Below are 16,751 nucleotides of genomic sequence, written 5' to 3'. Positions count from 1 at the left end.
CCTATAAATGAATGGTTAGACTGTTTCTAGAAATTATGAAAGCAGCATGTAGATTCAATGTATGCTTTTTCATCTCCTTATTCTCTTGACAGACACAACCATGATTACTGGTGCAGCTGGGACTGAATGCTAAACAGTTTGCTTCTGTACAACAGTAACCTGGTAATAAACAAGCTCTCAAGACATTTCTCCACCCAGTTTTCAACACAGGAAAAAGCACCTTTAAAAAAGAAAATGAAAATAAATTCTCAAGCAATGCAGCCCAAAATATTCTAGCCAAACAGCTTGTTTCTTCTTTATAGAGGGACAAGGACAATGCTGCAGTCAGCAAGATGCAGGTCGGTGTGAATTGCATTGCTATGCTCTAAGTGTTGCATTGCAGCTTGTGAGCCAAGCCCCTAGAGACTGTCAAATGATGGTAAAGTTTAAATCTTGTAACGCTGCACAGCTGATTGATTTCCTTTCAGCCAGTACAAAATTAGCAGAAGCATTAACAAAAAAAAAACACACACCACACACCCCAGGAAGTCAAAGAAAGCAAAAAGTGGTACAAGCCAGTTAAATTTTGCTACTTTCAAAAAGGCAAGAATACTAGTAACACTTACCAAAAAATGCTTACTGTATAAGCAATGATGGCACTCAGCCAATGAATTAGTTCTCCATTTGGTAAGGCTGGACTTTTGTCCTAGCTGTTATAAAGAGTATAATACACATCCAAGACCGGACATCTGGGGATTTACATGTGGGTGAATGTAACAGTACACTGCTGAACAAATTTCATCAAGAGCTGCAGAGTTAAAACTAGGCAGCATGGGAATCAGAGAGCATGAGGTCAGCAATAACGTAAAAGACTTAGACAAAGGGATTTGGCGCCTTTAATTCCAAGGGACCACATAATTCCTTGCACTTCAAGGTTAAAACTCTTAAAATTTGGAGAGCTGGGTTGGGTTTACAAGAGATGGGGCAGGAGAAAGGGCAGCTTCTGTAATAAAGATTTTGCTACTATCACACTGCAAACACCATTCTTATTTGCAATGGAGAAATAAGATATTTCAGGTAGCAAAAGCCTGACAACCATTTTATAAAGTTAATCCAAGATACCTGCCCCATCACCATGACCTCCCTCTGAGGGTTTTTTTTATTTTATTTTATTTTATTAAAGTCGCCTTGCCAAAAATTGCAGCCCTACTGAGTGGCATGATTTCTGCACCAACAACACTGCGCAACAGCAGCATGTGCAGAATCAGGAAAAAGGATCATACCTTTGCTGCAGTCACTTAGGGCAGCTTCTGTCTTGTCCTAAAACAAAAATCAATAATGTTAGGTTTGTTTACCCCATTTCTAGTCAGATAACTGAATACATATTTATAGGTGCCAGTTGGAAACGAATACATTTGTAGAGACCCATTAAAAGCCTTAAATTACTTTAGTAATATGCTAGAGATGTCTACACCAGAAAGAGGCCAGCCTCCATGATAGTGTTAGGGGGCTTATTCCTTCACCCACTTACTTCCCTGATCCTTCTCGCATGAACAGAGAGCAACAATACCCGAAGTCCAAAGGTGCAAACAATTCAATGTTTATTGGGGTGAACTTCCAGGAAGCATGATTCCAGTTTTCTTCCTTAGTGTCCTGCTTCCCAGCTCTGACACCACAGAGGCTTACCTGTGTCCCTGTTCCCATTTCCCTCTTTAGCTAAACATGATTCCAGTTTCCCCACCCCCATTCCATTCCCATCCCCCCCCCACCTCTACTCACTTCCTGATTGACTGCAGACTATATAGTAAAACTTGAGTTCTGCTTAGCTATACCTTAACCAATCATTTTACTGAAACTAACCAATCCTAACATATTGTAACACGATTATTTAACCAATTATATCCCACCACCTTAATTAGTTTACACCCAGCAAAATTAATTATACAGCAGACAGAAACAATCACAGAACCAGACAGATATTATGCAGACAAACAATAGGGAAATGGGGACTACAGTGATAGAACAAACACAGAAATGAGGATTTCACATCCCAACTATTGATAAGTCAGTTCTTGCCAGACAGGATGCTATCAAACTAAGTTTTCTTTTACATTTTCTAGGCACTTCCCTTTATCTGGAGGCAATAGGCATTATCAGGACAGGATTGTATTCCTAACAGCCCAACAGCACCTTATTTCAATGTGACTAGTTTGGAATGTGAGGAGGTGACCGTTCGCTTCCCAGCTTATGGCTGCCTCCGCTGCTTAGCCAAAGATATTAGCCTAAGCACAGGGCCCCAGACTGTCACAGTAAAAGAAGGCCCTTACACTGGCAGACAGTGATTTTGATTCTCTTTTCTTTCTTTCATACCTCTATAACTATCCAAGTGATAAGAATACACCTAAATTCTTAGAGTATAGGCCTTTACAGATAGGCCTGAATATCTCTATCCTAACAGACAGCAGCTTGTGTCAGTCATGTGACTGCATACTCATCTAATTTGCACTCAGCAACTCACACAAGGCAGTGTGCAACAGCTGAGTAGAGGCCTGCATGAGCGACTCAGCCTTAAGTGTCTACCACACTTCTCCCCACCTTTTGGGATCTGGTCCAGTTGCTTGAGGAATTAGTGCTGAAGCCATAGGCCAACACTTCCCCCATACTCCCAACTCAATCCTTGTCCACGTGTGCTTATCCACTTGACAGCAGATTGCTGTCTTTAACAAAGAGCAATGCAGCAGACATCTTGCAGTGGAAGGGACTCCTTGCAGTGAAAGGAACTAGATCGGGGGTCCCCAATGCAGTGCCCACGGACGTCATGGCACCCGCCGGGGCATTTTTGTGCGCTTGCAGGACACCTCGTCACCAAAATACCACAAGAAGCGTTGCTGTTTATCGGCAGCATTTCTGCGGCGGCGCTTCTTGCCGCTGCCACTTCTCAGTGGTGACGTGTCTGGCGTCCACCACAGTCTTTTGGGAATAGCAATAGGCTATTCCCACAAGAAAGGTTGGGGACCACTGGACTAGATTTTAATGCACATGTGCTCTGCCTTAGCCTGCAATGGAAGATGAGAGGGTTTCTGGCTGTATTGGAATGAGGGTAGATAAAAGGTTTAAGAAATAAACATCTTGTTTTCATCCAAAATAACTGGAGTAACAGAGAACAAAGTCTGAGAAAAAGATATACAATGCAGGATAAGGATGGCTTCTAAACAGTTTTTTTCCACAAGAAACCAGCTAGTCTTTCAAGAAACATCTGATTAAAATATCTATTGTAGTGCTGAGTAAACTTATCTGTAGCAGACAAAGTTAAAGACTGTAGAAGCCCCTTAAAACAAGGATACTTTAGATCTCCAGGGCATGGTGTCAGTCTAACCAAAAGCCATTATTCTATTAGGAGTAGGGTTGCCAGGTGTCTGGTTTTTGACCGGAATGCCCAGTTCAAAAGGGACCCTGGCAGCACATGGCGGCACTGCTGACCGGGCTGTTAAAAGCCCAATCAGCGGCACAATGGGGGCCAAGGACTAAGGCAGGTTCCCTGCCTGCCCTAGCTCTGCATGGCTCCCGGAAGCGGCCGCCAGGTCCTCGCGGCCCCTAGGTACATGGGTGACCAGGGAGGCTCTGCACGCTGCTGTCGCCCCAAGTGCTGGCTCCGCAGGGCCCATTGGCTGGGAACTGCAACATATGGGAGCTGCAGGGGTAGCGCCTGTGGGCGTGGGGGCAGCATGCAGAGCCTTCCTGGCCGCCCATGCACCTAGGGGCTACAGGAACCTGGCGGCTGCTTCCTGGGAGCTGAGGTAAATGCCACCGGGATCCCGCACCCTGAACCCCTTCCTGCACCCCAACCCCCTGCCCGAAGCCCCCTCCTGCACCCCAAACCTCTGATCCCGGGCCCCACCCCAGACAGAGCCTTCACCCCGCTTCTATACCCCAACCTTCTGTGAGTGAGAGTGGGGGAAGAGCGAGCAACAGATGGGGGGGATGGAGCGAGCAGGGTTGGGACAGGGGAGTTCAGTTTAGTGCCATTAGAAAGTTGGCAACCCTAATAAGGAGACATCATACTAACTGTTTGTATCCAACTCATTTATTCTCCTTGTATACTTTTGCAATTACTAGATTAGTTCTTCAGTGACATGGATTTTTAACATCTGGATTGTGAGGATAATTTTGCCTTTTATAAATATGCTCAGACAGCGTTCATGTTGGAGAGGCTATTGCAGCAGTGCTAGAGAGAATCTCATTTTATTCTCTGCTCTAATAGTCTGGTAGTATAAAAGTAGTCTAGGTGGTTCTACTTGAGCAAAAATGCTCAGCTGACTTTCTGGCACTTAATATCAGATATACAACAGAGTACTCTAATATTAGAGACTGGAACAATGTTTTCTATCCCCAATTCGATCCCTGCATGTTGGACGGTCATGCAAGTTTTCTTCAGGTATAGTAAATAACTGGTGGGGGGGGGGGGGAAAGGAGGGAGAAAAATGTGTGTCTATTCAGAATACATTTAAAAGCAACAGAAGGAGAAATTGTTTCCTACTCCTAAATTCTTGATTCTGTTTCTTAAGCAGCCAGAGGTTATTTAGCAACATACACATGCCCTGAATAGGAACAGTGTTGAAAACTGTATAAGCTTTTCTATGACACATGGTATTCATGTGCCTTAGACAATTAATTTAGACCCACAAACTTCCCTGTGGAGCATGGAAGTATTGCTGAATGCTCACTGTTACGTCCTGCACCAGTTCCCACTGAGGTAGGTCAATGGCATAATTCTCACAGGCCTAAATGGGAGCCAGATAAGGTACTAAGGAGGTGTCCTGGCTGGCTCCTCACTCATCTCCATTACCCTCTTTTTCACCACAGTTCTGCAGGAATTTTGTCCACACATTTATTGTGATGAAGACCACCATACCCACACCACAACTTTTAACTGATTTTTTAAAAACTAGATAGAGGCACAGTTCCCTTGACTGGTTACAAATTATACAATTGATTTGGTTCCCCACAACAGATTTTCTGCCAACAGCTATGTTTGTGTCTCCACACCTGCCATGCTGCTTAACAGTGTACAGTGCATTCTGGTAATATCTGGACAGCTACTCCATAGTGACTAAGCAGGGGATAGAGCAGTGGCTCTCAACCTTTCCAGACCACTGTACCCCTTTCAGGCATCTGATTTGTCTTGTGTACCCCCATGTTTAACCTCACTTAAAAACGTCTTGCTTACAAAATTAGACAAAAATACAAAAGTGTCACAGCATATTATTACTAAAAAATGGCTAGCTTTCTTATTTTTAGCATATCATCATAAAATAAATGAACTGGAATATAAATATTGTACTTCTATATACTATACCAGTGGTTCTCAACCTGGTGTTACCTGGGCCGCAGGTTGAGAACCACAGCATGGATAGAAGTGCCCACACCACCTATCCCAAATCTCTATTTCTACTGAGATGGACCAAAAAAAAAAAAAAAAAAAAAAAAAAAAAAAAGAAGTGAATAAAACCTGGAATCTATGGCTTAATTCCTTCAAGCTCATTCACTGACTACTGTATATATTCACAATACTCTGAAAGTACATTCACCTGTTTCATTCTTGCAGCAGCTCTGTTTGAAAACAAAACAGACCTGTCTTTTTGGTAGCAGGCTGGGCAAACCTGTACAGCTTTTGTGTAGGAGTCTTCTGCTTCCCCATATTCTGAAGATGGGAGAGAAAATACAACAACATTCATTGCATTTGCCAGTAGAATTAGTGAGAGACACATAGCTTAAACTCTCTGGAAACATATTCCTCAATATCTGAAGCAACATCAGCTTTACACCAAAAGCAAGATTCAGTCAGCTGCTCTCAGAAAAAGTGCCCTACTGAATTTGCATACATACCAATGACAATAGTTTTGTCATTTTAAAACCACCACCTCTATTAGGATACTAGCTATGTTAAAATGCCAAGACCTGTTCCCAGTACTACAATCTCTAGACTTGTGCCACTGTTGTGCAGATTTTAATTCATATGCCTTACTTCCAAACTTTGCACTCTTTGAAGTTAAAAAGTGAAGCAAAGTCTCAAAATAAAAAGAAATGTTTTTCCTTAGTTGAAGCCAGCCCATAACGGATCTGAAAAATCACGACATGACATCAGCACCTCCTCTCAGAGCCTAGAGAGGAATCCTGACATGATGAGAGATGCTAAACCTCTTTAAAGAACAGTTCTTCTCTAGATCATGCCTTGAAGATACACCCATATCCAAGCTTAATACAGCAAGAGGGCAAGTGAAAGAAGGAGATACCTGTTATTAATCACTGTCAGATTTTCAAAAAGTAAAGCACACAGCAGGTTGGTTTTCCCCCCCTCCTGTGTATTCCAGCAATAAGTTTTCATTAAACATTATGTCACAAAGTTTCAATCATCCAGTACAGAAAGCTCTCTCTGGTGAGCTGTCTTGGAAGCAAACCACCATCTAATTGTTGGCAAGTATCCATTTCTGTGGGATCATTACTCTAATAAGTATATTAATGATACTTTCCTTTGGTGTGCATTGCAACAAGTACTTTTCTAGCATTTATTGTCATCAATTAGATCCCCCTCCTCTCCTTGGGTTGCTGATGGTTTTGTGGGAGGGGAAGAGAGACTCAGGGGTGATGGAAAAATATAATCTATCTTAAGGTTTGCCACAGTCTGTCTAATTTCAGAATTCATTATGTTAAAAGAACATTAACCCACCTCCTTTCTTAAACTGCTCATTTCCTTTCTCCTTTAACGTTGTGCTCTCCTTTCTTCTTTTCTGCAACAGATCAGAGAATTTCACAGTGTCTCACAGGATTTAACTGAAATGAACAAGTAGGTCAGCTACAGTTCTGCATTACTATGAAAGAAAATCAGAATGAAAAGTAACCAGGAGATTCTGACTGCTACAAAGGTGTTATCTGTAAACAATTAATTTAGTATTATTCATACTGAGTGCATCATCACACTGGATAGGGGCATAAAGGGCTCCGATTTATAAACTAGAATATATACAAGGGACTTTTTTTTAAATGAATGTTTGCATTTTGGCATTTACTGTTTGCTTCCTCTTTTGGAACAACAGAACCTTGCCAATGCTATTTAATTTCATTCCATTCAAATTGGCTACATAAGATATGTCTAGACAGTGAAGTCCTGTAAATTATTATTTGAGACATCCTGTCCAAGAAGTTTACAATCAGCTGGCTGTGAAGCCTGATGAGGAGGGTCTAATATTGATGGGATGCAAAAAGTGCACTTCCAATGCAGCAGAGACAACAGACTAGTCCAAATGTGATGATGTTGTTTTGGAATAGATTTATTATGCAGAAGGATTGGTTAACAGAACATTCTTTCTTCTCTAGTTAAAGTAATGTAGATGTCAGGCACTATGAGCAGCTAGAGGCTGAAAAACAGGTCACTGGCACAAATAAATGGGCTTACGAAGGGAAGAGACACACATCTTCTTCTTGCTGGATCTCTTAGCATTGCTCACAGATGACTATACAACCAACCAATCAAACCCAAAGGCTGGAAGAAGGTTCCATTAGATAGTGAAAATTGCAGGAGTGCGTTTTCAACCATGAATATCTTAACAGCACTGCTGGCATAAGTGATGTTGGCATGAATGCCTTTAGCTAACACTGCAGAGAAGTGTTACCAAGAGAAGGATGTCACCAAGCCGTCACCAAATGATCACTAAGGAATACTTGGCACACAAATACAGCTCATGAAAATAAAAACAAAATATCATAGGGTAAGAGTACCAGGGACCTGAGATTCAAGAGAAAGTGCAGCTCCTTATTATTTCGACCATTGATTTCTCACTCTCATGTGCATGTGCACACACACACATGGGGCATTCAAATTTAAAGCTTATAAATTACAGCTCATTGAGTGATTAAAAAGCCAACACTGGGGAAAGGAGCAGTTTCCTTCCATGCAGATTGCATTAATTCTTGATTTACACAATTATCAATATCACACAGAACATCTCCTTGGAAACAGCTAAACATAGTAGTCTGTGTGAAGAGCTGCATCCTTTCACAGTTGTGCCAAGAAGCAGACTCAAATTCAGTACAAAGAGGGGGGTTATTTCTACTGTCTGCTTTACCCTGGGAAAATAGTTCTTCCACCACAGACACCACCATGATAATCCAGAAACCGCAATAGTTTTCACAGAGCAGATTTAGGGGAATGCCATACAGTTTTCACATCACAAATAAGTTCTCTTGTTCTGAACCTTTGGATACAAGCTCAGGTACCAAAAAAACCCAACTCGTCCACTCATCACTGGATGAAGTGTTCTCCCCAATGATCTACTCTAGCATTTACAAACCCCATGCATGGTGAAATACTATAGACATTGGATTATGAGCAAATACCTCCATTGTCTTTCAAAGGTCCATAATGGAGAAAAGCCAGTTATAGACAAGGCCTTATGCAGCACTTCAGCATGAAGGCAAGGAGAACATTTGGGCACTTAAATAAAGTAAGGTGGCATATAAGCGTATAAATGCCTTTTCTACATTCAGGAGTTGGCTGGCCTATTTAGACAGCTACATTTGAAGGCTGAGCCCAGTCTTAGGGAATGCTAATGAAACAGCAGCACTTTCAAGGTCATTTCCTGATGTCCGGATGCTGCATAGAAGAGAAATGTATATTCTCTACTGTACATGCTTCTTGAGGAAAACAGAAAAATAGATTTTACAACAGTGAACAAAATATTCAGGTACCAGTATGTAACAAGCTAGCGGTGTTTTCCTCTAATCCTCACTGTTAGGAGGTGACAACCCTACTGGAAAACATGAAGCTGTAAGCTTCCTGCTTTTTACAATGTACTTCTAGCTCAGATGAGTAACAACTGCAAAGTGACTGGTCATCACTGTGATTATATCAGAACTGTTTTGTGACCCACCAATTTTATTTCCATTACAAGTGGAAAAAAAATTTTAAGTGACTTGTCCTTGGGACAAATTTTGCAGAATGTCACCTCACCCCAGAATGTCACTGCCTTATTTTCAGAGTGAGATTTAAGTAGCTGCAGGGCAGATTGCCTGTTCTTCAATCAGTGACAGAAGTGGGTCAGAACGGACTTTCAGAATGCTCTGTTAGGAAGGGGGTGGCACCTTGTTTTCCCCGAGGCTTTATTAATATGTTCACTGAATCAAGTATAACTGTTCTGCCTTACACTTCATTATGTGGTGCTATTCATAAGAGAGAAATCCAAAGGTCCTTTTTCTACCATGTAAAAGCCTATGAACAGGGAAATTATGAGCCAGAATAATAATACACCAGGGTCAGGAATTTGCTTTTTGGATTCATGAACAGACTGAAATTTAAAAGAAAAAGCCTACTGAAGATATTAAGTTAAATGCAGTTACTTCTCACAAACTAATCAAGTGATCCTTAATGTTAAGTATGGGCAAAGAAAGACCCTGATTAAGAGAGGTTCAGGAAAACTGGAACTGAAAATGTAGTTACGATAGTTAGAGTTTTAAAGGAATTAGAATCACAGGGTAAACTGGTCTGGCAATCAGCAAGAGAGTCTGAAGATTAAAGACTAACCCAGAGTAATGGGGAAAAAGTCATCTTGGCCTCCTGACAATAGAGTACAAGCCCAACAGAAAGACCATCAGAGTGTCTCATATGAACTCAGCTTCTTTGTCAAGAAAAAATATATATATATATATATATATATATCAAAAGTTAAAGTAAGCTAATTTGGTGCTGAAAGAAAACAACCTATGCTTCTTTGCTCTTTATTCTGCAAGTGATCAGCTTTATAAAAATGCGTAAGCAGCTAAATCTCTAAATTCATCCTTCAGCTATCACAGTTAACAGACACCTGTACTGCTAGCCTACAATACTCCCCATTCAGCAACACTCCCCCGCACTCTACTCCTCTGGCTTTTTCTTATAGATTTTATTTGATGGATTGATTTGGCCTTAGTAGTGTACTATACTTGGATCCATTTTTGCCAAAGGCACAAGAAGAGCATGTGCTCTCCCTCTTTTCATTCCGAGGCTATTTGTACAATGTGAAAATACACTCTCTGGTAAGGTCACTAAGTAGAAATTGCTTACACTGAATGAGGTTCTATAACAAAGTCACTTATGTCATTAAGGAAATATAAATTTATCAGCCTCAAATTCCATTTCCTGCTTGTAACTCAATATTTAGCAGCTGTCTGCTTCCCCCTGCAGTCTTATAAAGTCATTGCTACATCATGAATCCAAGCATCCGAGTTTCACCTTAGGAGAACGGTAGTCAGGTCAATCTCAAGAATTACTGCAGTTATCAGCAATAAGAATTGTTACACTGACAACTCTGGAGGCATGTGCCCTCCATTTATTAACAGAACAGATATATTAAGTATCTTCTCATAGCCCTATCACTGGTCATCTCCTGGATGTGCTGCTCACAATCCAAGCATGAGAAGTTGAGCTCAGTCTCCATCATGCCCATTAAATCCTTGGCTTCTCTGTTGACAGAGACAATCAGAGTGCCAGTTAGCGTGAAATGCAGGGGTGATGAAGCAAACTCTCAGAGCTGTAAAGTAGATTTTCAAAAGGGAGCACAGTAGCCACCTCACATCAGCATACAAGAGTTATAGACTAAGTTTCTTACTTTTGTGTGCCGAGTGTCTCAAGCTGGTAGAAACTGTACTTTCCAGAGAAGTGGAAAAAAAAAAAAAAAAAACAACCCAGAAAAAGAAGACTAAATAAGTCAACTAGGAATGCTGAAACAAACAAACAAGTAGTAACAGTAACCTGCTATGGGCTGTGTTTTAATGACTTAGCACTGACAAAATAGTATTAATACAATTTATATGTCTTCATCTTTGTGAAATATAACCCTCCCCCATAAAATGTACATGGAATTTTGTGCCCTATTTTAATCAACAAAATCATTTACTTCATCACCTTTCTCCCCAAGCCTTGCTTGCCACACCTAAGGATAGATTTTCTAAGGCACAAATGGCAATTAGGCACCTAAATTAGAAAATCCAGCCCTTTTCCAAGATCAACTGTCTGGAGAAATAGCATCACAGGTGCTCTCCAATAAATGAAGGGACCAACACTATAGGGCAAGTCTATTTGAATTGTGGACTTCTGTGATCAATATTTTCCTCCCATTTGACCAAAACAATAGCATATTCTGTAATACTGCTGTCCAAAAAATGTACTCGATGCAAAGTTTAAGAATCTGAAGTGCCTTCCAAAATCTGAGAGAGATAAGGTGTGGAGCATGCTTTCAGATGTCTTAAAAGAGCAACACTGATGCGGAAACTACAGAACCCAAACCACCAAAAAAAAGAAAAATCAACCTTCTGGTGTTGACATCTGACTCGGATAATGAAAATGAACATGTGTCAGTCCGCACTTCTTTGGATTGTTATTGAGCAGAACCCATCATCAGTATGGAATGGTGGTTGAAGCACAAAGGGACATATGAATCTTTAGAGCATCTGGCACGTAAATATCTTGCGATGCCAGCTACAACGACAACTGGTGTTCTCAGCACTTTCAGGTGATATTGTAAACAAGAAGTGGGCAGCATTAAATCTTCTGCAAATGTAAACAAACTTGTTTGTCTGAGCGATTGGCTGAAAAAGAAGTAGGACTAAGTGGACTTGCAGGCTCTAAAATTTTACGTTGTTTTGCTTTTGAATGCAGTTTTTTGGTACATAATTCTACATTTGTAAGTTCAACTTTCATGAGAGAGATTGCACTACAGTACTTGTATAAGGTGAATTGAAAAAAATACTATTTCTTTTTTTATACAGTGCAAATACTTGTAATCAAAAATAAATATGAAGTGAGCACTATACACTTTGTATTCTGTTTGTAATTGAAGTCAATATATTTGAAAACACAAAACATCCAAAAATATTTAAATAGATGGTATTCTATTAAAAACAGTGTGATTATCGCAATTAATTTTTTTAATCTCGACAGCCCTAGTAAAAATATATCACCACTGCCTAGATCTTGCACTTCTTACCAGTAGATTTCAAAGTATTTTACAAAAAAGACAAGTATTGTTATCCCCATTTTACAAATTGGAAAACTGAGGCAAAAAGAGGGGGAAAGACTCATGTAAAGTCACCCAGCAGGCCAGTGGCAGAGGTGGGAATAGAATCCAGGTCTACTGAGCCTCATTCCAGTGCTCTATCCACCAGAGCTGTCTCCCTGCCCCAAGGACCTCATGTAATGACATATGTACAATATGAAGGCAAATTAAGAATAAAGGAATTTATTACATTTTTGCCATATTTCAATTAAATCAGTAAAATGTCACCAAAAATGAACTAACACTGACTTGGTTGCTCACTCAGCTCTGTGTTCAGTTGCCCTCAACTGTACATACTTTTCCCCATCATTTTGCACTTACAGTAATAAACAACAAGACCCCAGCAGAATACAATCAGGACCGTAGCAAGACCATCCCCCCCACACACTTTTTTTTTTGGGGGGGGGGGTACATTGGTATTCAATCTAGTTCTGAAAAGAAGATAGGGCCAGGCATAGATCAAAACCTGTGGTGCTAACTAAGAAAGAAGCAGCTTGCTGCTTAAAAAACAAAAACACACCAAAAAATAAAAACCCCGATTACAAAACCCTCCAATATTTATCTGTAAGATCAACTTTGTTGTATAACAGCGTCCACATCCTAATCTAGACAATATTCATAGTACTAATGTACATCCTTCTCTTGCAGTTTCACACAACTCCTTACCTTCCTCTTCTTGCATGCCAAACAGTCTCATTCTCCTCCTTCAAACCTCTTCTCAAAATTTGCTTTGGGCTTTCTGTTCAACCCTATATATTCATTTTCACTCTTGTACTTGATCACTTATGTTGATCTCTCTCCATGAAAAAAAAAGTTACACAACCTCCTTCCCCTGTAAAATAATGCTTTCTCAAGAGTAGTAGTCCCTTTCTTTGTCATCTGTTGTGCCTCCTCATTGAGCAACTCTGACATTAACCATGAACTGTTATTCAGCATGTTATTTGTAATTTAGATTGTAAACATACTTTGGACAAAGAACAGCGTTTTCTTACATCTGTAAGAATGCTGCATATACCTAGAAAGTTGTAATAATAAGTCTGCTGAGCCTGTTTACACAAGTTAAAATGAATCAGAATCACGCCCTTCCCAAGTTTTAAATAGTGGATTACTGTATAGAAAAACAGACATTGCTGAGAAACACTATCAAAATTAGCTCCCTAACTGGACAGTCTAATCAGATTTGAAAAGCATGAATCAGTACTTTGAGAACATTTGAACTATTTTACAGTAGGCTTATGAATTAATCAATTCTGGAATGGTGTAACCAGGCTACATAATAAGCTAACAGAAAGAAAGGCTATATGTCCTAGCATGTCAAAACCAAAGAATCAGAGTGCTCATAAAGCAATTTTATTTTTCAGTCTTCATTTTTTCAAACAGCAAAAAGTGACTCATGAAATTATTAAAGTATTAGATAACTTGACTCCTAAATCCTTTAGAAATATTTAAACTCTTAGAGCACCATTTTTAGCAAAAATCTCATCACGTTACTGAAGTGAATATTGTTAGTTGAACCTTAACTTTTAAAAACAAAGATTTTTCAAGTAAATATTAATAGAAGCATCTGCTAGAAGGTACTAAAACTGTTCTGAATCCCTATGCCAGATTTTAGTTTTTATAACCATGTTATCTTATTTTGCATGGTGCTTTTCTCCACCCTGTCGCTGATCAGGGGTTAACTGTCTAATCAGGGAGAAAACAGTGAAAGTGCTGTCAAATGCACAAAATAAAAGGGGGGTGGGGACCCAGAAGAGATTGCCCCTCTCTCCCCCCCAGTCTTTCAGTTATAATCTAAGTTGTTACTTATACCAAAAGTAGGTAAAAAATGCACACAGAAATCTGATTTTTTGGGGGGAGGGGGGCTTGACATCATCCCTTTAGGGTATTCTTAGTGATATAAAAAAAAAAGTTAAGTGAATTTTAACTTGCCAGTGTCTTTTTAAAAGTTTAGTAGCATTAAAAGGTAGTGTCCATAAACTACATTTGCACACTGGATTAAATGTACAAAAAAACCCAAACAAACAAAAAACAAGGATCAAAAAGAGAAAATATGTTTAAAACAGATATTAACAAGTTAAAAAATTCTAATGTAATCTCAATAAAAAGTTACCTGTTTTTCTTCCTCTGGCATATTTTTTTCCAGTTCTAATAAGTATTCTTCATCTAATTCTGTCTGTTTCCCTATGGGATCCTCACTGTTGTCTCTCTCCTGTTCTATTCCTGGTTCCTTTACCTCAAAGGCATCATTACAGTCATGAAAACACTCATCTGCTGCTCTAGCCTCTTGGGCAGAGGAATGAAGATCTCCCCGGTCCAGGCTTCTTGGAAGATATGCATCTTTGGAACCTGCTGTCAAAGGACTGGTGTTCTCTGATGACTTCTGATCAGAAAGCTTTAAACCATGGAGCAATTCTTCAGGTGGATTGAATTCTTCAGTCTCTTCCATCTTGAGATCTCCTGAAGGGTTAAGCTTTTGAAAATAAGGGAGAAATAATAATCCTCAGTACTTACAGCACACAATCACAAGATCTCCAAGTACTTCATACATTTTAGTTTACCCTCACACGGCCCATCTCTGAGGTAAATAGTTATCCCATTTTACAGACAAGGAACTGAAGCACAGCATTTAAAGGACTTTCACTTGTTCAACTCAATCTTGTGAAAACTCACACATGTGAGCAACTTTACTCACAAGAGTGCTTCCCACTGGAATCTACACAACCACTCTGACAGGTAAAGTTATACATGGGAGTAAGTGTTCAGAGAGTGGGCCCTAGCTCATCACTGCATTGTGACAACTCCCTTGCACACGCAACAGTCACTTGCCCCTCCTCTCTCACAGCATCACCATCTCCTGGATGCCTGCCGAGCCCCTAGTCAGCATCGCCACATAGGGCTCCACCCGAGCCAGGCTTCCCCACCCATTCTCCGCTGCCACTTAGCACAGCATCCCTCACCCAGTCTCTTCTCTATCTTCCCCACCATATGTTCACACAGACCCACTAGTGCAGCAGCCCCACACTTATCTCTCTCCCTGCCCCCAAAACACAGGCACCCCCAGGTCAGCATTCCCCCACATGCCATCCCCCAAGCCCCAGGCACCCCCAGATCAGCACACCACCCACTTTACCCAATGCCCCCAGGTCAACATTCCCCTCATTTGCCCCCCCCCCAGCCCCAGGCACCCCCAGGTCAGCATTCCCCCACATATGCCATCCCCCCAAACACCCCCAGATCAGCATACCACCCACTTCGCCCCTCCCCCAGCACCCCTAGGTCAGCATTCCCCTCACTCCCCCCCCCCCCGAGTCCCAGGCACCCCCAGGTCAGCATTCCCCCACATATGCCATCCCCCCAAACACCCCCAGATCAGCATACCACCCACTTCGCCCCTCCCCCAGCACCCCTAGGTCAGCATTCCCCTCACTCCCCCCCCCGAGTCCCAGGCACCCCCAGGTCAGCATTCCCCCACATATGCCATCCCCCCAAACACCCCCAGATCAGCATACCACCCACTTCGCCCCTCCCCCAGCACCCCTAGGTCAGCATTCCCCTCACTCCCCCCCCCCCGAGTCCCAGGCACCCCCAGGTCAGCATTCCCCCACATATGCCATCCCCCCAAACACCCCCAGATCAGCATACCACCCACTTCGCCCCTCCCCCAGCACCCCTAGGTCAGCATTCCCCTCACTCCCCCCCCCGAGTCCCAGGCACCCCCAGGTCAGCATTCCCCCACATATGCCATCCCCCCAAACACCCCCAGATCAGCATACCACCCACTTCGCCCCTCCCCCAGCACCCCTAGGTCAGCATTCCCCTCACTCCCCCCCCCGAGTCCCAGGCACCCCCAGGTCAGCATTCCCCCACATATGCCATCCCCCCAAACACCCCCAGATCAGCATACCACCCACTTCGCCCCTCCCCCAGCACCCCTAGGTCAGCATTCCCCTCACTCCCCCCCCCCCCCCGAGTCCCAGGCACCCCCAGGTCAGCATTTCCCCCCCCCCACTTGCCCCGAGCTCAGGCCTCCCCGCCCCATGAGAGCAACCCTAGAGCGAGAGACACCGCCGGTGCCCCGCCCCCACACCCAGGGAGCGGGATACGCATCCCCACCAGACCTCAGCAGGGACCGGCTTCTCTTCCCCACGGGCTGGCCACTGGCGTCCCCTCTAATCTCTGACCTTCCGTAGCCCAATCACTTCCTGCCTCTCCCGGCCAATAGAAGCTCAAGGTGCGGGGCTTGCTGGGAATTGGAGTCTTGTGATGACCGATGAGGTAACAGTAACTTCCAGTAAGGGGCGGGAGCTGTAGAGATGGAGGGAGTAAGAGGGAGGGGCCCCTGCTGTCTTGAGGGCGGCAAGGGGTGGGACTAGGGGTCCCGTACATCACCCAGTTTAGACGTGACAAGAAATGGGACGGCGACTGAGGCTGTCCGTACAGAATGTTTCGGGGCGCCATCTTGGATTAGCATTGGGACGGGAGCGGCCATCTTGTGTTACGGCAAAAGCGGAGGGCTGCTGCGAAGGGAAGTAGCGTGGGGCGTGCGCTGCATTCGCAAGGCGCGCTGCTGCTGCTGCTGCTGCTGCAGCCCCTGAGCGGGCTGCCTTGGCGTCTCCTAGTCTGGAAGAGACAGACTAATGACCAGGGCTGGCAACCCCCAGCCTTCACAAACAAGGCACCAAAAAG

The 16,751-nt window shown here is 42.6% G+C and overlaps 1 protein-coding gene across 4 annotated transcripts in view; it reads right to left on the bottom strand.

Annotated features, from left to right (window-relative positions):
• Positions 1-16,340, bottom strand: part of TTC1 (tetratricopeptide repeat domain 1) — a 69,826-nt gene extending 53,486 nt beyond the window's left edge. Inside the window, exons 1-5 of one of the 4 annotated variants that reach the window (XM_043490555.1) lie at positions 16,179-16,340; positions 14,176-14,535; positions 6,707-6,767; positions 5,568-5,680; positions 1,263-1,299 (exon numbers count right to left, since the gene is read on the bottom strand). In XM_043490555.1, coding sequence (XP_043346490.1) covers positions 1,263-1,299; positions 5,568-5,680; positions 6,707-6,767; positions 14,176-14,511 — 547 coding nt within the window. In that variant the 5' untranslated portion in view covers positions 14,512-14,535; positions 16,179-16,340. Of the gene's footprint in view, positions 1-1,262; positions 1,300-5,567; positions 5,681-6,706; positions 6,768-14,175; positions 14,536-16,078 lie in introns of all 4 variants that reach the window. The other 3 variants (XM_043490557.1, XM_038413665.2, XM_043490556.1) reach the window with 3 other exon arrangements.
• Positions 16,341-16,751: the final 411 nt, after the last annotated feature.

This window comes from Dermochelys coriacea, chromosome 8 (assembly GCF_009764565.3).
Source record: "Dermochelys coriacea isolate rDerCor1 chromosome 8, rDerCor1.pri.v4, whole genome shotgun sequence".
Taxonomy (NCBI): Eukaryota; Metazoa; Chordata; order Testudines; family Dermochelyidae; genus Dermochelys; species Dermochelys coriacea.
Note: the sequence above shows the minus strand (reverse complement) of the source record. Positions and strands in the feature narration are given on the sequence as shown.